At 41.0% G+C, this 22,460-nt stretch overlaps 2 protein-coding genes across 2 annotated transcripts in view; both read left to right on the top strand.

Moving 5' to 3' along the window:
- Nucleotides 1-19,278, top strand: part of LMNB2 (lamin B2) — a 37,508-nt gene extending 18,230 nt beyond the window's left edge. Inside the window, exons 3-12 of the mRNA XM_038163840.1 lie at nucleotides 2,083-2,239; nucleotides 2,884-3,009; nucleotides 5,273-5,443; nucleotides 8,537-8,662; nucleotides 8,861-9,081; nucleotides 9,647-9,938; nucleotides 10,433-10,540; nucleotides 11,349-11,468; nucleotides 12,886-12,987; nucleotides 14,099-19,278. Of these exons, the coding sequence (XP_038019768.1) occupies nucleotides 2,083-2,239; nucleotides 2,884-3,009; nucleotides 5,273-5,443; nucleotides 8,537-8,662; nucleotides 8,861-9,081; nucleotides 9,647-9,938; nucleotides 10,433-10,540; nucleotides 11,349-11,468; nucleotides 12,886-12,987; nucleotides 14,099-14,140 (1,465 nt within the window). The 3' untranslated portion in view covers nucleotides 14,141-19,278. The remainder of the gene's footprint in view (nucleotides 1-2,082; nucleotides 2,240-2,883; nucleotides 3,010-5,272; nucleotides 5,444-8,536; nucleotides 8,663-8,860; nucleotides 9,082-9,646; nucleotides 9,939-10,432; nucleotides 10,541-11,348; nucleotides 11,469-12,885; nucleotides 12,988-14,098) is intronic.
- Nucleotides 19,279-20,622: 1,344 nt separating this feature from the next.
- Nucleotides 20,623-22,358, top strand: TIMM13 (translocase of inner mitochondrial membrane 13). The gene is made up of 3 exons (XM_038164096.1): nucleotides 20,623-20,816; nucleotides 20,967-21,035; nucleotides 21,111-22,358. The coding sequence occupies exons 1-3, from the start codon at nucleotides 20,691-20,693 to the stop codon at nucleotides 21,207-21,209; spliced, it is 294 nt and encodes a 97-aa protein (XP_038020024.1). The 5' UTR covers nucleotides 20,623-20,690; the 3' UTR covers nucleotides 21,210-22,358.
- Nucleotides 22,359-22,460: the final 102 nt, after the last annotated feature.

The raw sequence follows: 22,460 nt of genomic DNA, 5'->3' as shown, positions 1-22,460 counted from the left end.
GGAGGCTGTGTGAGCACACACTGCTGTTCATGATCAGAGTGAAGCAGCGTTTGCCCTTTGAGTCCTGCACATGCAGAAGGCTCCCAGGTCTGATTGGTTGTGACACAGGCACAGTGGCTTGTTTTACAGCACATGTGTAACATAGCACTTGTGACCTTCTGACTACTGCTAAATAACTGTCTTTTAAATAGAAGCCATGTTTTGTCTGTGCCTCCAGCAAGCTGCTGAGTGTGAAGACACTGCACATATGTTGCAGAACAGAATTCACAGTGACAGATTGGACTGATGAAAAGAAAAATTGATACAGTTAAATGAAAACAAATTCTAAGATCTACACCATGAAATGCAGAGAGAAAACACAAGCTGAATGCATTACAAAATAAAGATGTCAGCTTAGAAAAAGATGCACATCATGCTGAACCATGTAAACCATTGGTAAACCACTGCATGAGCCAAAGCAAACCACTTTGTGTAGGGCACACCAATACCCGATAATGGAGGATTTTTGTAAAATAATTCTGGCCAATTCAGGCAAATCAGAAATTCAAGAAGACAGTACAAGTGATGAGGATTTTGGGAACCAAGCTTCAGGATCCGGGCTGGGCAGCAAGGTTTGTATTAATCTAGAACACTGGTTTTCAGCTTTTTTTTTTTCTCTTTGTAAACATAATAGTTTTTTTCCATGTTTGGAGTTGCAGATTGAATACAGAGCTTTTAAAAGCTTATATGTAGTAGGAATTCTCTTCAAAGTTATTTCTGTGGGCCCTTAAAGCACCTTATGGACCATAGGTGCAAACTACATATCTATAGATTAGAAGTGTGAAGAAAAGAAAGGATAAAAAGTGTCTGCAATGACTTAAGAGAAAAAAAATAAAAAAACCTGTTCTCTCTGTCCCATGTGGTGTGAGACTAGAACAGCAAGCTTAAGCAGGAACAAGGAAAGATTATAGCACATAACGGATCAGTTTTTTAATAACATAATGATACATGCTGAGAAAAGCTGCAGAAAGTCACTATGTTAGATGAAAAGACTGATAAATTACTTGGTGGGCAGAAGGAAGATTATCTTGATCATATCTGCAAGTTGGATATAACAGCTCAAATAATGATATTTAAAGTACTCGGACATGCTTTGCCCATAATGAATACTGCTGAAGAAATAATGGTTTATTCCTGAAAGGTGACCACATTTCCATAGTGGATTATTTTATTTTACTACTTTTTGTGGGAATATATCATAAGGAATACGCTTGGCCGCATCAGATATAAAACCTTGGGGATGTTCAGGCCTCTTTGGCCATTGCATGTGCTTTGCTGTGCTTGGGCTGTACTCTAAAGTAAAAGATATCAGCGGTGTAGCTGCCAGATGAAGAAGTACTGTTTACACCTTGCATGTATTACCATCTCTTAGCTGCCAGAGTTGCCTTCTTATTTTTCCCTTGTCTGTCCATGACATGTTTTTTACTGTGCCATGCATTTACAGAACATGGTACCAGCTGCACATTTTAGGGGTGTTCTATTGCTGTGGGTCTTCTGGGCAGTTAGGACTTGGTGAAGGGAAGGAGAGATCTTGACTCCATTTCAGAAAGCTGTTTTATTATATTATGATATATATTACATTAAAAAAGACTACACTATAACTATACTACAAAGAACAGAGAGAAAGATTTATCAGAAGGCAAGGCAGGAATAGAAAGGAATGAATAACAAAGTTCTGTGACTCCTAGAGAGTCCGAGAGCTGCTGCCTCCTCGATTGGCCACCAAGTAGAAACATCCCACATTGACCAATCAAGGAAGCACCTGCTGCATTCCACAGCAGCAGATAACAAATTGTTTACACTTAAAGCTGAAGCCCTTCAGCTTCTCAGGAGAAGAAAATCCTAGAAAAGGGATTTTCATAAAATATCACAACCGCAGTGTTCCAGGTCAGTGATCAGCAGCATTTGCAGGGTACTGCAGGAGCCATGTAGTGGTGAGCTGGGCTTGATAAAAGGTGTCTGGTAACAAAATACCTGTGGCTGTAACCAGGACATGCTCAGGATGGGTGTGCATCTATGTATAATGTACTTTTGTTTTTCCAGCTACAAGAAGAAAGATGCAGATTTGTCTGTGGCTCAGGGTCGTATCAAGGATCTGGAAGTACTTTTCCATAGAAGTGAGGCAGAACTCAATACTGTCCTGAATGAGAAACGCAGTCTGGAAGCAGAGGTGGCTGATCTGCGTGCCCAGCTCGCTAAGGTATGGTAGGGAATGCTCTCTTGCTTCAGCACAGGACAGGCTGTGTAGCATAAATTCCCTTTATTTTTTTTGCAGTTAGTTTATAGTCTGAACATCAGTGATGCACCTTGCTTAGTGCTGAATCTTTGGCTGCCCCTCTTGGATACAAAATGAAATCTATGTAAAACAACCAAAGCAACACAGTGTTTTAGACATTTTGGTTGTTGGAAGCTTTTGTTTTAAAAATTATGATGTTTCTGTATCTTGAGTTGTTGTACATGTTGTCCTTTGTAAGGTCCTGCATAATTTTACACTTGTGCTGGAGTACCCAGTGGAACCATGCTAGCAAGAAAAAGAAAGTGCAACATACTGTGCTTGAGGAATTAATAATCCTCGGCTCCTGTATCAGAATGTATTGAACTAATCCTACATTTTAAATAGCTGGTATGCAAGCATATAAGCTTGATTTAAATATCAATTAACAGACACACACACACTTGTTCTTTTTTTTTTTCTGGGGCTTTTGTTTATATATTGTGTTTCTTTCTGGTGGTGGTGTGGATTGGTTTTCTTTAAATCAGTGACTTGACATTAGTTTTGTTATTGTGAGTAACTGCTCCAAAGATAGGAATCCAGACAAAATTATCTTTAAAATTCTTTACTAGGCTGAAGATGGTCATGCTGTGGCAAAGAAGCAGTTGGAGAAGGAGACACTCATGCGCGTGGACCTGGAAAATCGGTGCCAGAGTTTGCAGGAGGATCTGGATTTCAGGAAGAATGTATTTGAGGAGGTATTATCAATCAAGTAATCTTGCCACTGTGCAAAGTTAATGTAGCTTTTAATCAAATTGACTATGAACAACTACTGAGTAGTCCAGGTAGAGAAAGTCAGTATTATCCTTCCTATAAATGGGTTGAGTAATAAAATAGGTGAAGGTTTTACACCTTTTTACATGGTAAATCAGTGGTGAAGTCAGTATGAGAGTCAGGTGACAAGAATATTGTTCCATGGGCAGGTGAACTGGAGCCAGCTTACTGTGGGAAAGGGAGAATCTTTTTCCGTCTCTCTGGACCTGGTTGCATGGCCCTGCTCTCTACTTACATCAGTTTTGGTTGCTGGACCTGATTATATTGGTTTTTTTGACAAGAATAGTATGCAACTGCCTTGCTTATTGCAGAGGTAGTTTTCTGCCTGTTAAGTGAATAATTCTAGTGAAGACCAAAATTTTTGTAATAGTGGGAATTGGGAGAGGAAGCATGACTTTCTGTACCCGATGCAAAGTGTTATGTCTGTTTATTCCATCTCTGGTGGTTCTGCAGGCTCATTCAAGGAGTGGCTGCTGAGCAGTCACCACATGCTTCCCACTGTTCATCTCACCTACTCTAGGTGTGATGCTTGGCTCACCATTCACCTAACCATTTCAACCAGATTAACTGAAAACATACTAAAGTTTTCTTGGTTGAGTTTAATTTTTGACTGCTTAGTGGCTGAGTTAATGAGTGCTCAGACTCATTAAGGGGTGGTTTAAGGGATGGGACGGGCTGGAGCAGGGCAAAGAAACCAACCAGGGAGACCAGCCTGAGATGTACTGACCATTGTCTCACTGCCATGCCCTGGAGTGCTTGGATTGGTACACTGACTGCAGTGACAGATCCTTGTTTGGTTGTAGGACCTTAAAATAACTTTTCTTCTTGGGAAGAATGTGTTGCTATTGACTAAAGGTGAAACTAAATGAGACAGCAGAAGCTAATCTTAAAGCTTGCTGTGCTCAAGGGTGTGTTCTTTAGCCATCCCTGAAGCTTTTTGATTCTTGGATGCACCAATTCAATGTATGAAGCAATAAATTAATTTCCTTTACGTTAGTGAATTTATTTGGTTCACTGAAGGGTCCAAATCTCCATTAGAATTGAGTCATCGTGACTGGGAGTGTGGCAAGTGAGGCCTGCTTATTCTAGTGGTGTTGAACTGCTGGATCAGCTCAGCCCCTCGCCTGATCCTTTGTAGTCCCCCATGACATTCCTTTAGCTTCTGAGCTGTCATTGCCTACAGTTACTGAGAGACTGCTGCTTGCTAGTTTTCTTGGTGTAAAAATTAACCACAGAAAGAAAAGCTTATTCCATATCACTTCAGAGCACATTGCTGCTAGTAAAAGGACATGTTTCTGGGGATCTATTTTAGATGCAGTGCATTTCTGCAAAGCAGCTAGTAAAGTTGCTTTGAGTATGTGTTAGCCTTCTATGACTCCAGTCTAGGAAAACTGAGCCTTGCTTCACTTGCTGTTGTTCCTCATGGCTCTGCTGCTAACTTCAGGCCTCCTCCCAGTACTCAGAACCACTCCTTGGTAGTTTGTTCTGCCCTGAAGGAAGAAATTGTTTTTCTCATACCACACATTCAGACCTGGCCAGGTCTCTGCATGAGTAAGCCTTACCTTACTAGTTTGAAACCAGTGTTCTTAAGCACAGAAAACTCACATATTTCTAAAAATGCAAATTTCTTAGTGCAAACTCTGATAATAAAAAATTAGGTCTTCAGGATTGCTTGGATTGTTGCTTTATTAATGCTGTAATCAAAATCTAATAAGAAGAGATCATCAAGTACATAGAATGTGGATGAGACCCACATGTGCTTAAGAGTGAAATTTGAAGATGCAGTTTTTCTCTATAATTTTTATATATATATATATATATATATATAATGTTCACAAATGGTGTTCATTTTCATCTGATTCCTTGTAGATGGCTGTTGTCAGGATGTATATTGAGAAGGACAGGGTTTGTAGTGAAGCAGTGAAACAGCCCCTTGCTTAGACAGTATATGGCTATTTTTGAAGCTGGTGTTAAACTGAATCACTTTTAAGAATTACATCCTGACAAATGAGAAAAGTAACTTGAATCTGTTACTGCATGCAGCAATTCCCAGGCTTAAAATGCCTGTAGGACTGTAGCTCCATATGCTAAATAGTTAGTACTGCAGGAGTTAATTGTTTGAATGTAACTGCTTGTACTGTTCACCTTAGTGTGGGAGTTTGTGCCTCTTCCTTTGTGTGTATGTAGGAAATAAGGGAAACAAGAAAACGACATGAACATCGTTTGATTGAGGTGGACACAAGCCGCCAACAGGAGTATGAATCCAAAATGACTCAGGCTCTGGAGGATCTGCGAAATCAACATGATGAACAAGTCAAACTGTATAAGATGGAGCTGGAGCAGACGTATCAGGCTAAGGTAACAACTGCTGTCCACAGCACTGTCAGACTGGAAGCCCAGTTCGTGAGATAAAAGCCACTTCTGCCAGCTCTACTGGTCTTAAGGAGACGAGTAACTATAATTTGAGGAAATTTTGTCCCGATGTTCAAATGCTTTCCCTGGGACTTGTGTGCAGGTGCATTTCCAGGGAGGCTATAGCCAGAGGTCGTAGCAAGCAATAGCTTTAGCCAAGAGAGGTCAGTTAGTGTGAAAACATGTGGAGCTGTTTTTAGTTTTTGTCTGCAGAAAACACAGTGGGAATAGTGGATGTCACACAGTAGCTGATTAGACAATGTCTTTTGCTCTAAGGGTTCTTTTCTTACATCAGTAGATCCAGTTTTTCTTCACAAATGGAGGGGGTTGGGAAAACTTGCAATATGTGCAATATGTTGTTGCATAAGACGCTGGGGGGGGGATTGGAGAGCTTGGAAGTGGGTGTGTCTCAGTATGGGCTTTTGCTTGGATGCAGTGAGCTTGCAAACTAATATAGACACACTGGAAGGGGCTTCTTATCTAAGAGTGCATTGTCACAACGGCTCTTACTGTGGCCATTGCAGTGTTCTTAATCACACCAATACACTTTTAAATATGTCTAAGTCTTGCAACATTTCAATGATCTAAGATAGTTCTGGACTGGAAAATTACTAGATGCAGCTGTGAATCCTTTGGTGACAGGGAAACTTCAGGCAAGATATCAGACTTTTCTTGACCAGCTTTGGTGATGAAAATCGTGGTATGTAATTTGGAAATCATAGAATCGTAGAGTGGTTTGGGCTAGAAGGGACCTTTAAAAGCCATCTAGTCCAGCCCCCTGCCTTGAACAGGAGCGTCTTTAAACTAGACCAGGTTGCTCAGAGCCCCATCCTGGCAATTCTGGCTGTTGAAAGTACTTGTCAATAGTTACACTTCTTGTTCTCTTGTGCTCGAAGAATGATGGTACTGCTAACATTGTTCTCTCCCACCCTTCGCTGAGACTCCGTTTGAATTTTTTGAGTTGATTATTTGGTTTGAGAAATACTGATCTACAAATATTTAACTATTACTTACGGCAGCAACCATATAGATAATAGATACTAAAACCCCAAAATTAAAATTAAAACCTCCAATACAGTTGGCAGAGTTGAAATTATTCACAGAACTCTGGAACATGTAAGGAGCTATTTGGACTGACTTGTCACAGTCTGAAGAAGATCCAGAATAGAAGATGCTTAGTAGAAAAAAAAAAATTAAAAAGGATTCAGTATACTGCCTTAGAGAATGAAAAAGTGCCAAGCTTTGAACAGGGGAATGAACAAATTAAGCTGCTTTTTCCCTGCATAGAGGTGGTTGTTATGGATGAAGTTGAAATATCGCAGGAAAGGGGTTTAGCTGTGAACTTAATTTTGTGAATTCTGAACATGTCCCTGTTAGAGAGCCAAAGCTGTGGAGGAATATGATGTCAAAGCAAGCCACTAGGTTTAGCTACTGAGCAGCTCCTGGATGAGATGGTCTTGGGTAAAAGCTCACTTCTTGCACAAGGCAGAATTGGAGTGGCTGGAGAGAGTCCAGAGGAGGCCGCAAAAGTGATCCTGAGGACTGGAACACCTCTTATGGAGAGAGCTGGGGTGTTCAGCTTGGACAAGAGGACTCTCCAGGGAGACCTTATTGTGACTTTTGAATACTTCAAAAGGGCTTCTAAGATCGTTACAATCTGTGATAATAAGCAATAGAAATCCTAAGTATGAGTATTTGGCACTATGCCAGCATGACTGTAAGGTAGTGAATGGTTGTCAGACTTACAAATATTTTTTAATTTTAAACTTTACAAGAAGTAATGGAATGTGTAGTTGAAGTTCGTTCAAAATCTGTAGCCTAAAGAAGCTCTGTGTGTGCTGCTCAGAACCTAGTGAACAGCAGAGCTAGTGAAGATTGATTTTATAAACCTTTGTGCTATGTGGCTAAAGAACATCTTCTGCCTGTAACTCTTCTTAGAATTAGATTGGTTTAGTTTTTGAGTGGATTCCATGGTGTGGCAAAATTGTTGAAGTCCAGCTCTAAGTCAGGCAAAGGATGGTTTTTCTAGCTCTCTGCTTTCATGAAATTTACCATGTAAGAGTTCTGGTTTTGCTCTCTCTGTTTTGGTTAAAATTAACCACTAGAAATTAAGCTTGTTCACTAGGTGAATTTAACAAAAAATTAAAACCAAATAGTATATTGGCAACTATTACAGAAAGAGAATAAAACCAAACCCATTGTTATGCCTCTGGGACAGGGTGTCATCTGGAGTGCTGTGAGTAGTTTTGTTGCTTCTTGCAAAGGTACTACAGAGTTGACAGAGACAATTTAGAGTGGGAAACAAGTCATGCATGAGAAAATTTTAAGTAAAACTTCACCTGGAAAAGAGATACATTGAGAGACGTGAAAGATACCGTGGATGTCTGTAAAGGGATAAATAGCATGGGGAAAGGTAAATGAGGAGTGATTGTTTGTTATTTTTTCAGTAGGACCAGGGACAGTGAATGTCCAGTGAGAATGTCCAGATAGAGAAGAAACAGAAAGTATTGTTCTTTAATATAGAGCATTGCCCCAAAAATTTAAAAAGCAGAGACAAATTCCTGCCTGAGAAATCCACTGGGAGATAGTAAGCAGTAAAATACTGTCTGTGACTGAGGAAATCCCTGAGATGAATATAGCCAGAAGAGACATAATACCCATTAAATATTTTACTGAGTTAGTCTCTGGGCATCCAGGGAACTGTTGGACCAGGACATGAATTAGGTAGGCAGCCTTTGCTGTCACTCAGTGTGATTTGCCTTAGGACAAACAAGCAGAGCACATGGCCAGTTTTTTGGAAACTAAGGTTCCTTCTATGATGGAAGGGCTAATAGAGTATTTTTTTAACAGCATAAACAAATCCTGAAATACATTTTCCTTCGGTCCTTAGGACATTCCTTAATGTTATGCAATTTTTATCCTAAACTTACCAGACCATTTAAAATTTTCTAAAATTAAAGAGTTGCTATTTTTTTACCAAAAGAATATTTCAGGATCTCTAACTCAGTACAAATGAGCTGTATAAAATTTTCTTTCCAGCTGGAGAATGCCAAATTGTCCTCTGACCAAAATGACAAAGCTGCTGGTGCAGCTCGAGAGGAGCTGAAGGAGGCTCGCATGAGGATAGAAGCTCTCAGCTACCAGCTTTCTGGTCTTCAGAAACAGGTAAAGGGACTAAATTGGCTTTCATCTCAAACACACACCTGGTTTGTGTGAATATATTAAGATTTCTGACCCTTCATATTTTCTGAATTTTGCACAGAGAAATCTTTGTTATGTTCATTTGGGAGGGAGAAGGGTTTTAACTTTTTGAGTGGACCTGCATGGATGCCAGGTGGGCTTTTTCTTGTTCTGTGTGCTTAGGCCAGTGCAGCAGAAGATCGCATTCGGGAACTGGAGGAAATGATGGCTGGCGAGCGGGAGAAGTTTAGGAAGATGCTGGATGCAAAGGAGAGGGAAATGACAGACATGAGGGACCAGATGCAGCTTCAGCTTACGGAGTACCAAGAACTGCTTGATGTTAAATTAGCATTGGACATGGAGATCAGTGCTTACCGAAAACTCCTGGAAGGAGAAGAGGAAAGGTGTGTAAAGATTCCACTTTATTTTCTAAGGACTCTCAAGTGTTATTTTCATATCTTGCCCTTATTTTTTTACCACTTGAACAGGAATGCCCAGATTATCTTTCACTGAAATTATGTTGGCTTCACACCACAATGTTGTTGCATGGAACACTTGTTCTCAACTGAACACTGTCCTTATTTTGGGTTTTTGTAATGGTTTTGGAGTGCAGTGAAATATATCATTCTGTGCTTGGTTTTCATATCATCTTTTTACTTAAATGCTTGTACTTCTATGGTTTTAAATCATGGGGCTCAAGAATAGTGTGTTCAGTAGTAGCTGTACTGCAGGGAGGGGTTAAGGGATCTGTTGCTCTCAGTAGCACTGCTTTCCATGTCACATGGTCATACTGCCAGAACATTCCTCAGGGATGGGTATTCCCCTCCTCGTCATGCATGCAGTCCTCTTGACATACAGAGTGAGGATGCTGTCAGCCTTGGAGCACATTACAGTTTGATTACTTGAGGATATTGTACCTTTGTGGTTCTCTGGGTGAGTTAATTAAAATGCTTTCTTGGTTGTGTTAAGGTTGAAGCTCTCTCCAAGTCCTTCCTCCCGTGTCACTGTCTCTCGGGCTACCTCCAGCAGCAGCAGCAGCAGCACTTCACTTGTTCGCTCTTCCCGAGGCAAGAGAAAACGTATTGAAGCAGAGGAGCTTTCCGGCAGTGGAACTAGTGGGATCGGCACTGGAAGTATCAGTGGCAGCAGCAGTAGCAGTAGCTTTCAAATGTCCCAGCAAGCTTCAGCTACTGGAAGTATCAGCATAGAAGAGATAGACCTGGAGGGCAAGTATGTTCAGCTTAAGAACAACTCAGAGAAGGTGAGCACCAGCAGAACTCACGGAAAACAAGCAGGAGCTAAATTGAGATGATACACATCCCTTTGCAGCATGAGTAGGTGCAGCTATGTGGAGAGCAGGAGCAGCATCTCAAGGTGCAGCATCCTGCAGGAATTAATGGAGGCTTTGAAAAGCCGAACATAATGGTGGGCTAACATGCTACAGGAAGAGAATACAATTTGTGTCCCAAATGTGTAAATGTGTGCTGGGGCATTGCTCACAGAACCAGCCTGCTGTCTAGCAGAACTTTGTTGTGTGAAATGGTTATCTTTTAAAATTTTGCTGAATGACCTTATGGGATTTACACTTTAGACTCTGACTGGATATAGGCAAATACTTTCAATGTAGAATGCAAATGCCTAACAACCATATAAATAAATTTATATTCCCATTATTTTAATAACAAAGACCTAGATTCTGATGCCTGTTTGTTCTGTTTTGTTCACTCTGAATAACTTTCTGACTCTCTCCATTAGGATCAGTCTTTGGGTAACTGGAGATTGAAAAGACAAATTGGAGATGGAGATGAAATTGCTTACAAATTTACTCCTAAGTATGTCCTCAGAGCTGGGCAGACTGTTACAGTAAGTTATATTTACAGTATGTCAACAACATATTCTTCTGCTGATGCTGTGGCAATTGGAAATCTTGAAGTCTGGTACAGACTGATTTGGTTTCGTGGGTCTCACTCTAGAGGAACAGGATTTCAGTTATAAAAATGCAAAACAAAAAATTAATTTCTATATTAGTACTTCAGTATTTAAGATCATTTTTTTGGACACATAGAAAGTTGAAGAAAAAGGTATTTTGGGGGATTAGTCAAGAACTGTTTGTTTCCAAACACCTTTGCCCAGGTTTAGAGCCCTAATCCTGCTCAACCTCCTAAAGAATTGGGAACAGTTCAGAGCATTCATCCAGACTGTAGTTAAGACTGGACATTCTCAGCATTAACTGTAGTTAATGCTGTAGAAACAGCTGCTTTTCAATAATTTTGCATTTTATTTTCAGCCTGCAGCAGATGTTCTTTTAGGAAGAAACAAATGTATCTTTTAATCATTTGCAGCTATTTCTACTTAAATATCAATTGTTCAGATACATATAAAAGATTTCAGTTGATGCACTACATGCTGCTTTTTGCCTTGGCTCCATGCAGTATGGTTATTGAGACAGTGGTAGAAGACATTTGTTCAGAAAAGAATTGATGACTGCAGTATTAGATTTTTTTTAATACCTTATTACAAGTAATAGTGTAGTTAAAACTAGGGTAAAACTGCCATTGGAATTCAGAAAAGAAACCTAGTATGTAGAGAGAAGTAGGAGAATTAGGGAGATATGTATATTTAAAATAAAAAATTGGATAAACAGCTAATTACAGATTGTCATTCTCTCTAGATCTGGGGTGCAGACGCAGGTGTATCTCATAGCCCCCCTTCTGTTCTCGTGTGGAAGAATCAAGGCAGCTGGGGCACTGGTGGAAATATCCGCACTTACCTCGTCAACTCTGAAGGAGAGGTAGGCTGTGTCCATAGTTTGGGTTATCTCCCAAACTCTTTAATTTGAGTGTGGGGTGACATGACACAATGACAAAATCCTGATTGTAAGATCTCCGCTGTTGTCCTCTAATATGACAGTTTATAAAACTGAAATAATTACATATTATTTATGTACATATCTCTAACATTTTTGGGATATTTTTGAAAACTGTGATCATCATGATTATGCCCATAGACAGTTTTTTCCTATTTTAGAAGAATACCCTGCTAATAGAGAATTTGTTTGGAATTTGAGTATGTACTTTCAGAAGAGATAAAGAAAAGATGCATTTCTGGCAATTCACAGTTCCATTATATAGTCCCTATGATGTTCTGAGGTGCAATGTAAATATTAATGTGGGAAGATAATTGTCCTTTCCATGTTAGAAGCACATCATAAGTTCTCATTTGGCAGAGGTTCCTGAGCATTCTGCATTGTCCTACACCTGCCCACAATTAGTTTTTTTAAAACCATCTCTGCAGATGACTTTTGCAAGGGAGAACCGTGCCTTGGCTGTTACTCATAACCATACCATTATCCCAGCAATTTGATAGCAGTAGGAAAAGGAAACAGACCACAGTTGTATCAGTTTTTTGTGTTGCCTTTCTTGCTGGCAGTTTTCTGGAAGAACTTTGTGGGCAGGATGAGGTAGGAGGGGGTAAATTTGTACAAATGGAAAGCTAATGCTCTCCATATTCAAACTGTGTGGTCAAACTAGTATCTGAAAAAAATTCAAATCCATGTCTGTTTTCACTATGGTTACCTTTAGTATCCCTGCTTAGGAGTGTATATTAAGGGCAACTTTTTCCACAATTAGAGATTTTCATCTGTGATTTCCATGGTGCAAGTAGGCAGAAGAATTTCTTAGTATTTAGAAGCGTTAAAAATAATTTAGTAATAAAGGAAGCTTCCTGGGGTTTTAGAATTTTCTTTAGTGCCTGGCTTGTAAAACTATGCTGAAAACCAACATATGCAATTAACATTGAATAGTTATTAGAAACTAGGAATATTCTTTATGTTGTGTAATCATACTGAGAAAGTTTGGTTTCTCACATTACACTCTGTCTCAGACAGTTCCTACCTGTGTCTGCTGTGACCTTGTGTAAAATTGACTACGATCACCTGAAACATGTCTGCTTCCTCTTAAATCCCAGGGTAATGAAAAAAAATCAAGTGGCTGAATTACATTACCATGCCTTTTAGTGCACATAAATAGGAATGATGTTGTGGTTTGCAGGATATTGCTGGTATTTGCTTGCATAATTAGTGGTTAAATCTAGGCCAAGTAGCTTTAAACGCTCCAAAATTTAATAAGGATATTATATTGATGATATAGCAAAAACTTAACAAATAGATAAAGACTCCTGGCCATCTCCCTATCTGTCATTTTGTGTAGGAAGTTGCAGTGAGAAGCGTTACTAAATCAGTAGTTGTGCGAGAGAATGAAGAGGAAGAAGACGAAGTAGAATATGGAGAGGAAGACCTTTTCAACCAACAGGTAATCAGATGCAGACCAGATGTTTAACTTGTGCCTCATTAGTTGGATCAAGCAGGCATAAGATTTAGCAGGGGGATCCACCTGCAACTTTTGCCAACTCTGAGCTTCCTGGTCCTTTCCTCCTTTCTTCCAATGGTTGCTTGCAACACTGCAGTGCACCAAGAGAGGACAGTGTGAGCCGTGCTGCCAGGAATTACTGCTGGGATCCATCCTCGTACAGCTCAGGCAGTGGCTGATGCCAGCTCAGGGTATCTGTGCTTCAGATCACACAGTTTCAGCATTAGCAGGCAGTGTTCCTCCCAGTATCTGCTGCTCTGTGCAACAGAGCTGGGGCATTCTTGCTGGAAGCAGGACATTACCCGATAACCACTGAAAACCAGGAGTGGGGGTACTTCTCTTGCTACAAGCTTCAGCTTATTGGTTTATTTTCTGACACTATATAGCTTCTACACCTGAAATAAACTTGGTTTTTCTTAGTAACACCAGCTATATATTTTGATAACCTTCAGCTTAATAATGTGAAATAAGCAACCAGGAGTTGACAGAACAGAAAAAGGAGAAGGATATATAGGTGATACCAGAAAATATTTTAAATTTGAAACCGAAGGGATTTATTCTTCTGATCAATGGCCATTAGTAGGTCTTTTCACAAATAACCCATTCTGTGCAGGTTTGCAGGTGAGTTCTCAAAGCTTTTTTGATCCCAAAGATTAAGCAGTGTATTTGTAGTATAAAACAACAGCTTTTTCTTACCCAAAAAAGCAGCTATACAGCAGAGATCACTCTCAAACAAAATCAGCATTTGAAATACAGGAACTTGCTGGTCTTGAGCTAATGACATCACAACTTTCATTTGTCATCTGTATCACTGTTGGAAATATGGAGAATTACCAGTCAACCTGTTGCAGGAAACCAGAACCAGAGGAGCAGTGTGTCAGTCCTGGCAGCAGACTGGGGCATGTACTCGACTTCCTCTTATGTAATCATGTTCCCTTAATGTAACTAAACGACTAAAAATGTGCTTTTGGCAACTCAGATGATAACCAGAGTCTAGGCTTGCAATCTGAATAGCTGGTAAGAAGTGAATTCAACTCTGTCTGTCTTATTTTAGGGTGATCCCAGAACAACCTCTAGAGGATGCTCAGTGATGTGAAGAAAGAAGAAAGAAACTATTATTTACGCTTTTCCCCCTTCATTTATTTCCTTTTATTTTTGCTATTTTTTCTTTCCAGAGCCACTGAAAACTATTTTTATATGCATCACCTGATTTCTTCGATGTTTACTCCTTGGTACATTTTTATAAAAAAAATTCAAAAAAACTTTACTGAAGAAAACTGCCAGGATTTTTAATAGATTTCTTTATTTTTCCCTCTTTGTTGAAACACTGTATTGGAATACAATATTTTTCCCCATACAGAATTTAAAGTCTTACATAGAAACCTAAAGCAGAAAAGAGATTTTAGCTAAAATGAGACTCCTTGACTGTACGGCAAATCTATAATTACATACATAACCAGTATAATACCCCCAGAAAAAAAAGTTTAATGAAGTGTGTTCATTTACAGGGCCCTGGGAGAGATTCACAGAGTGTTTCCTCCACAGTTGTAGGAAAGCTAGTATTTTGCCTGGTATCCTCAGCAATTCCCATCTTAGGAACATTAGACCATGGATTGATTCAAAGTGTTGCTCCACAATTGCAATGACAGGGGGAAGCTTCATTTTTGTCATTTTTGACTCAGGACCTTGCCATTGTGTCTTTCTCCAAGGTTTGACAGCCTAATGGTGAAACATCTGGGTCTGTCACACCTGAGCTCCATGTCATCATTTCAGAAGTTGAATGGTGGGTTCTGCTTCCTGAATATACACACCGTCCTAAGTTGGAGGTGTCAAACCCAGAGGTCGAACTGTTTGATTTTTAGGGGATTTTGCCACTGTCACAAGTTAAATCGTGGACACAAATAGTGATATTCAGTATTTATAATTTAATCCTTTTGACATATTCAGCTTTAAAAATATTTGATTAAGATTTTAGAAGTAAAACATATTTATACATTTGGCAGTGATAAATATTGGGGATTTTAAGGGTTATCCAATGTAAATGTTGACCTTTTTAATCAGAGCTAGATATAGCTTGTTCATACTTCTGTTAGGTTCAAAGGGGCATTATTAGGTATCCCAAGGAGCAGTATTTGCAAAATAGTGCAGTTGAATGACTTTTAAATAGTTCAAAGGAACTGCCGCTGTTAAGGATGTAAGCAACACAGCATTCAAGTGCTCAAGGCGAAGTCTAACAAGGAGTGAAGGGAGAATAATGGTTTTTATAAAAATGCCTTGTATGGGTAGCAGGTGATTTTTATTTTAAGAAGATGCATTTTTTTATCTGACAGTGTCCATTTAGCTAAATATTTCTGCTGCTGCATTTCTCTGGAGATAACTCTTGAGTCCCATAAGGGTTAGTGTTCATCTTTAAGCACGAAGAAGAATACTTGACTGCTCCAAAGAATGCAAATGTTATTTCAACTACTAGTTGAAAAACAAACTTAGTCGTTTGGATAAAAAATTTGGACACCATTTGATTTCAGCATAGAATCATAGAATCCTGTTGTTACCTGCACTCTTGAACTCTGATCTTGTCATTCAAAATGTTAAAACTCATCAGACAAGTGACAGGTTTGGATGTTTTCGGTGGCTTTAGGACATTATGTTCTCTGAACAGTATCATGACTGACAGATATAACCTAGAAAGTCAGTTTAGTGGCTCGGATTGATGGCTTTGTTATGCAAGCAGGGTGGGAACAAAAGGGGCTTTAAGCTTCAGGATTTATTTTGTCGTTTAAAAATAAAGATGCTAGATTTCTCTCCTTGAGTGGGATAACTGAGTTGCTGAAGTTAAGCTCATAGACATTTAGAATTATTTTTTAATCCATTATCAAAAGACCCATTACAAAAAAAACAGGATAAAAATTCGGCTGTTTGGGCTGATGGGATAACTGAATTGATGTACTTGGCCATCTTTCTAATGTAATTTTCCCACTCTGCTTGTGTAGAAGGTTAAATATGTAGTAAATCATGTCTCTCTCTCTCTGTAAGATGTATCTAGTGAAATTATGTTTCTCAGACATACTGTTACAGTTACCTTTTCTAAATTCATTGTTATGCAAATGAATGCAATCAATGTAAAGTTATTTTTGCAAAACACCTTCCAACCACTGGACACCATTTCCCTTTTCTGACCCGCAGCTTCTATAAGATACTGACATAGTGTTTGAGGGCTTTTTTGCTTTTTCCCTAAAGATCTGTATTTATTTTTTCTACATGGGCCAGTTTTCAGACTGCTTATTCTGAAATAATAAGATTGTCCTGTAAATTTAAGATTATTTTGTGATCTTAAATACTAAAGTAATGAATGTGTAGTTAATTTACTTTTTTTTCTGTGGTTTTTGATTTGTTTGTTTCCTGTAAAGAATGGCCACAGAAAGGCAGCTTAAATGAAGAAAAACTTGCTACCTGAGCCATAGTTTTCCTAACAGCTACTGTATGAGGAATATGTCTTCTTGTAGCCTTAAGAACTGGTGCTTGCAGATTTCTTGTAATGAGCACTGTGCCCTTGAGTAACAGTCTGCAGAATATGTCCTTAGAATTGGAACTGTGTCCTTTAACTTTGGAAACAGTTTATTTGATTCTTTGGGAGCATGCTTAGGTATATACAGCTCAAATAAACCGGTGAGTGACACTGTGGGAAAAGCCAGGTCTGAATGTGGATGATTCTGTTACCACAGTGCTTTTTAATAGGCTACTGCAAATAGGATAAATAACTCCTGTAAATTACAAGCCACAGAAGAACTACTGTATTCCATGTACTTTGTTTTTTGTGTTGCCTTCTCCAGACACCATCCTGGCCTCTTGCTTTTGATGCTGAGCTTCAGTCTTAATAGCGCTGTTCCAGCCAACAGGGAGGCAGTTTTGTGGCTTTACCAACCCAAAAAACATTTTTTCTTTTTTTTTCCTATCTTTCCAAGATTTCTTTCCATTTTCAGGATATTTAAAGTTTTATGTTCAAATAAAATCCAGTGTCTCCTTGCCCCCTTTTTCTCTTTGATCCTGTGTATGAACCAGTCTTGACGAAATTAGAAGCGTGGACAGCAGTTCTACTTCAGTGCTGGTACCTGGCATAAAGCTTGAAGGAGAAACAGATTTGACTTGTCTGGAGAAAAATGATTTTAAGGTGTCTCAGATGAGGGAAATGAAGCTTTTATCAGAGTAGTTACTTGAGCATAACTATCCATATGGATCTTCTTAATCCAGAAATATAACCTTATTCTGAATGAAATAGTAAATAGTTTTTCCTATGTGTAGCTCATATAGAATATCATATAAAATAAAATAAGCACATCCTGCCTCCTCCTAAGCTCATGCCACGTGAAAATGCTTGTCTCAGAACAAGTCCATTCATCTGCAGACCTGTCAGGAATGTGGTACCTTCTGGAGTGAGGTGTGGCCTCAGAGTCCCCGGCATTTCATGCCATTTTTTTTTCTCCCTTGCTTCTGCATTTATTCCTTTAACTGTTGCACTGCAGTGACATACTCCAAGGAGTGGAGTGGCTGGGATTCCTTTGTTCCTGCACATCCATATTTCCCGTGATTGCTTTGCTGCCACACAGGTGTGTTTCCTGTTCCCTTTGTTGCTTCACAGCTCTGTTTCCCAGCAGGTCTCTTTATGCCTACATGGGGCTCCAGACTGGCTCTGACAGAACCCATCATTTGCACTGACATGTTGCTCACTTATCTTCAGCTCTGTGTTACTATTAGATGGGCAGTTGGCTGCATAGTCTGTGTTTGTAGCAGGAACCAAAAGTCTCAGGAAGAATATAAATATCTGCTTCCTGTGATGTAAAAGCCAGCTGAGTATGTGTGCAAGCTGGCAGTAGTGTGGGAATTGTACTGCAATGTGAAAGGAGATCACTGTGTGGTGTCTGTCCTCAAGCAATGGGACACTTCAGGGATCTTAGTGGGTTTTATATACCCTTTTTCTTTTTTATGCTCATCCTGTATAAAGGCCCTTTAACTGCAACCTTAACAGAGGTTGCACATTAGAAGAGACCTGTAAAAATCCTCTCTGCACCCCAGGACCTTGGAGAATCTGTTACCTTTATGCGCATCAGAAAGGTTTTGATGCTGCGGGAAAACATGCATATTCTATGTTCTAGATCTGTTGTACCCACTTCTCTCATGTCTTCACTGTTAAACCATTCTATCTCTTCTTTCTGTATCTTCTTTTGAAAGTCTTATCTCTAAACAAAGGCATATCCATATTTGATCCTGCATTTTACTGATACTGTTGGGTCCAAACTCTGTGTGAGCAAAGCCTTGTGAACCAGTGAGCGGAAGGTGAGATAGTGATTGCATTTTTCAAAGCACTGTTTTATCTGAATGTCGGGACAAATTATATTGGAGAGATTGTTTTCTCATTATATTGGCCTGGGAAACAGAATTTTTATTTGCCCTTCAATATGCTTAGCTTTAAACCAGTTTAAAATTATTTAAAGGTGTTTGTTGGTTTTTTTATACAAGACCATATTTACATGCAATTATTATTTGTAAACATAATTCTTTTCTTGAAATGCTAAGGTCTAGAGTGAAAAAGATGCAAAAGCCTCCATTCAGAATAGCACAAGTAGTGAATTGACTTGGAGTTCCAGAAAAGATCTTGTTTATTGAATATCCAGATTTTCTAGTTAGCTGTTACTCAAGTGACAAGTCCATCTTGGTAAGGCAGATGTTACTATATATTCAGATACCCAGATCATTACTCTAAAATTACAAGCAATAATCTATTTTGAGCAAGTTTAAGCCAAAATGCTTTCCATTTGGGCACAAAATACAGTTGATCTCTCATTTTCATAGCAGTGATGCCTTGTGACTTGACTTGTGATTTTTATTTTTTTAAATTTTTTTAACAAAATTTGATTTAGACAGGTCTGGCTTGAGGGCACTGCAGTAACCACCTCCAGTCAGCTGCCGCAGACAAGTTTTTGGAAGGTTCAAATTTTTTAAATAGGGAATTATGAAAAAGGCTGTTAACAGAAACACAAAGACAAAATAATGAAAGTGTTCACTTGAAACTTAGAAAAACTACATCATGACCTAGACTTTATCATTTCAAAGTGGTTTGTTTTTTTTCGTTTTAGAATATGCATGCCAAATGTCTTGTCTTTTTCAATGATTTGTAATATACATTTTATGACTGGAAACTTTTTGTACAACACACTCAAATAAATGTTTTGCATTTTATTGGTTTCCTTTTGTCTTTTACCCAACACACACGTAATGTGGGCTATTTGAGATGATTCATCCAAGGAGGCCTTTTAAATGTGGAGAGAGGACACAAAGAGCTGCAGTCTGTGCTCCTCACAGTGATCAGCTGAATTGTGTTTCAGCAGGGATCCTGGGGTGTGTCAACGAAGGCTTTCATTAAACAAGAGTGGTTCCGTACTGCTGGAACCTGCTGTCCTCTCTGATCAGTACCAACAGAGCAGGGGGAAGAATATCTGGAGCTGGAGCAAAGAAACCTTCCCTTGCTTTCTCATCACTGTTGCACTGAAGGGATTTTTCGATTTAACCTACTTGATGCTAAGTAAGAATGAGAGCAGAAACCGACCCCTGGCAGGGATGGATTCCTAGGGACAGACAGAAGCATTGCCACGAGCTGATGCATTTGCCAGCCTGGCTCAGCTTCCAGCCCACTTTCGAGTATGGACTCGAAAGTGGGCTGGAAACTGAGCCAGGCTGGCAAATGCATTTTAAAATTGCATTTTAAATTAATTTTAAACTTGTACCTTAAACTAATTTCATTTTAAACTTGTACCTTAGGTGGCTGCCCCAGCCACTAGCTGATGATGCTTCCTGCAGGGTGGTAGGAACGCCTTCTGTTTGAAGTGGGCAGATCCAAAGACAGGATGATATGGTTTGCAATACTCTTGAGTGTGGGCTCGGGCTAGTGAAGATGAGCAGAGTTTTGGCTTCAGCTCTGCTGTGCTATTCAGTGCCTTCCTCTCATGCCATCTCCTACCTGCACATCACATCTCACCCATGAAAAAGAGCTCCGTAGCGTGGTCCTCTCCTATTTGCTTCTACTTCGTCCCACAGCATTCTTACTTAATGAAGGGAAGTGTAATGAATCTGACTTTAAGGGCATGGGCCTCTCACCCGAGTCACGTAAGGAAAAAGAAAGCCTCGAAGAACAGAAGGATGAATTCCCGAGAGAATCCAAAGGGGAGAATCTCTCTGCGGGGATCTCAGCAGAGCTAGTGTTTCACCACGGGGTGCAGCTGGGCAACGTTTGTGTCTCTGGTGATGCCGGTTTAAAGCCCCTTCCCGTTGCCCTCAGTTCGTGGGGCTGCGCTGAACCCTTTTACTCGAACCCTGCTCTCTGACCCGGGCCCCCCTCAGCCCTGGGTCGCCTCCTCCGCGGCCGGCGGTGACACCAGCGCTCCGGGACACGGGCCACGAGGGGCGGCGGGACGGGCGTCCCGGGGCCGGAGGCGGCGCGGCTCCGCTGAGGCGGGCGGAGGGCGCTGTCCCGCCCGGCGCGGAGGCGGAGGAGGCGCGGGGCCCGCCGGGAACCGCAGTCCGGGAACCGCAGTCCGGGCGCCGCCATTTCTTCCTTCGGCAGCGCGGGGGCCTCGGACGCGGTGTGTCTGGGTATGGAGAGCGGCTTCGGCTCCGACTTCGGCTCCGGAGGAGGCGGCGGGGGGAAGCTGGACCCGGGGCTCATCATGGAGCAGGTGAAGGTGCAGATCGCCGTGGCCAACGCACAGGAGCTCTTGCAGGTCAGGAGGGGCGGCGGGGCTGGGCGGGGGCTGGCTCGGTCCCGGTGCGGGTCGCGGGGACGGCCAGGCCGCCCCGCTCCCTTCGCAGCAGGGACGGCGGCTGCAGCGGGAGCCCCCGGGCCGCGCTGCCATCACGGGCTCTCTCCGCAGCGGATGACGGACAAGTGCTTTCGGAAGTGCATCGGGAAGCCCGGCGGCGCCCTGGACAACTCCGAGCAGGTGAGGACGGGCGGGAGAACTGGGCACCCGCGGCCCCTTAGCTCGGGGCTGCCGCTGAGGCTGTGTGTCCCGCAGAAGTGCATTGCCATGTGCATGGACCGGTACATGGACTCCTGGAATACAGTTTCGCGAGCCTACAATTCTCGGCTGCAGCGGGAGAGAGCCAACATGTGACGACTGCTGGCCTCCGGGCCGACTGGGACCATGTGCGGAAGGGACAGCGGCCAGTCCAGATGGTTAGGGGTGAATCCTGTTGCTTTCCCAGCCCCTGCTATGGCAGAGCAATAAAACCTCGCTGAACCTTTTGCATCCATTGGCTTTTATTAGCACCAGCTCCAGGAGAGAGTGATTTTTTTTTCCATGAGCTGCTTGCTTTACTTCTTGTCCTTCTCAAGTGTCCAGATTGGCCCAAGGCATTATAGCAATTGATAAATCCCTGCTGAAGGGGCTGTGACAGGCAAGGAGCCTTCTGTGGAAAATGGGGGCCAAGCCAAGCCAGCAACACAGTACCCTTGCTTGGAATTCCAGCATGGACCCATCCATAATGTCATTACTCAGTCCCTTTTCATTAGTGGAAAAACTGCCAGAAGATTGTCCACATGCCACCTTGGCTCTTTGATTATAGAGATATAATCACTATATAAGCTCTTGGCTTATATCTGTATAGTGCTTTGTGGGGCTATATTTGGGCTCATAGGCTTTGACTAAGCTCAAGCACAGTGTTGGGGAGCAGGACAGCCTCGCAAATGGTTGTATGAGCACAGCTAAGGATGCAGGGTTGGGAAGTACTTAGGTTCTTTCTTTGTAGAATAAAGTATGTTGTGTGGCTGTAATACTCTGTAGTTTCTGGTTTGGCTCTGGCACAGATGTTCCGTCTTGGAGCCTATATCCTAAATGTAATTTTTTTGAGGGAGGAGCATGTCTGCAACAGGGAATATTGGTCTGCTTTGGGGCATAACTCAATTTTTGTGGTTCCACACTGCTGCTGAAAAGGTGGGTTCATGCTGTGTGGTCAGCAGTGGATACAACAGCTGGAAGAGGAGAGTGTTGGAGATCAATGCCCATAGGGGTTTTTTTTTAATCCTTTCTTTTGAAGCTCTTCTGTATTTTATAAAAGGTTTCATGGTTTGCTGGACACAGAGACAGACTGGAAGAATGACATCTCCATACCTCCTAGGACATTTAGTGAGATGTGGTAGAACCTAAAGTGTTCTCACACCAGGTAAACTATGAGGAAATATTTGGATATTTGGACTTACTGAAACTGGAGTTTCCTTTCTAGACTGTAAGAATGACTACTTGAAAATAAAGTGCTTTCAGACATGTTTGCTTAGAGGGCTTTTTACTTTTCTTTATGGCTGTTTGAATTCTGTGGTACTGGCTGTGCAGCAGTCCCATTTCATTCATGGGAGCATTCCACAGGTG

Source organism: Motacilla alba, chromosome 28, assembly GCF_015832195.1.
Source record: "Motacilla alba alba isolate MOTALB_02 chromosome 28, Motacilla_alba_V1.0_pri, whole genome shotgun sequence".
NCBI lineage: Eukaryota > Metazoa > Chordata > Aves > Passeriformes > Motacillidae > Motacilla > Motacilla alba.
This window is presented reverse-complemented; position numbering and strand designations above follow the sequence as displayed.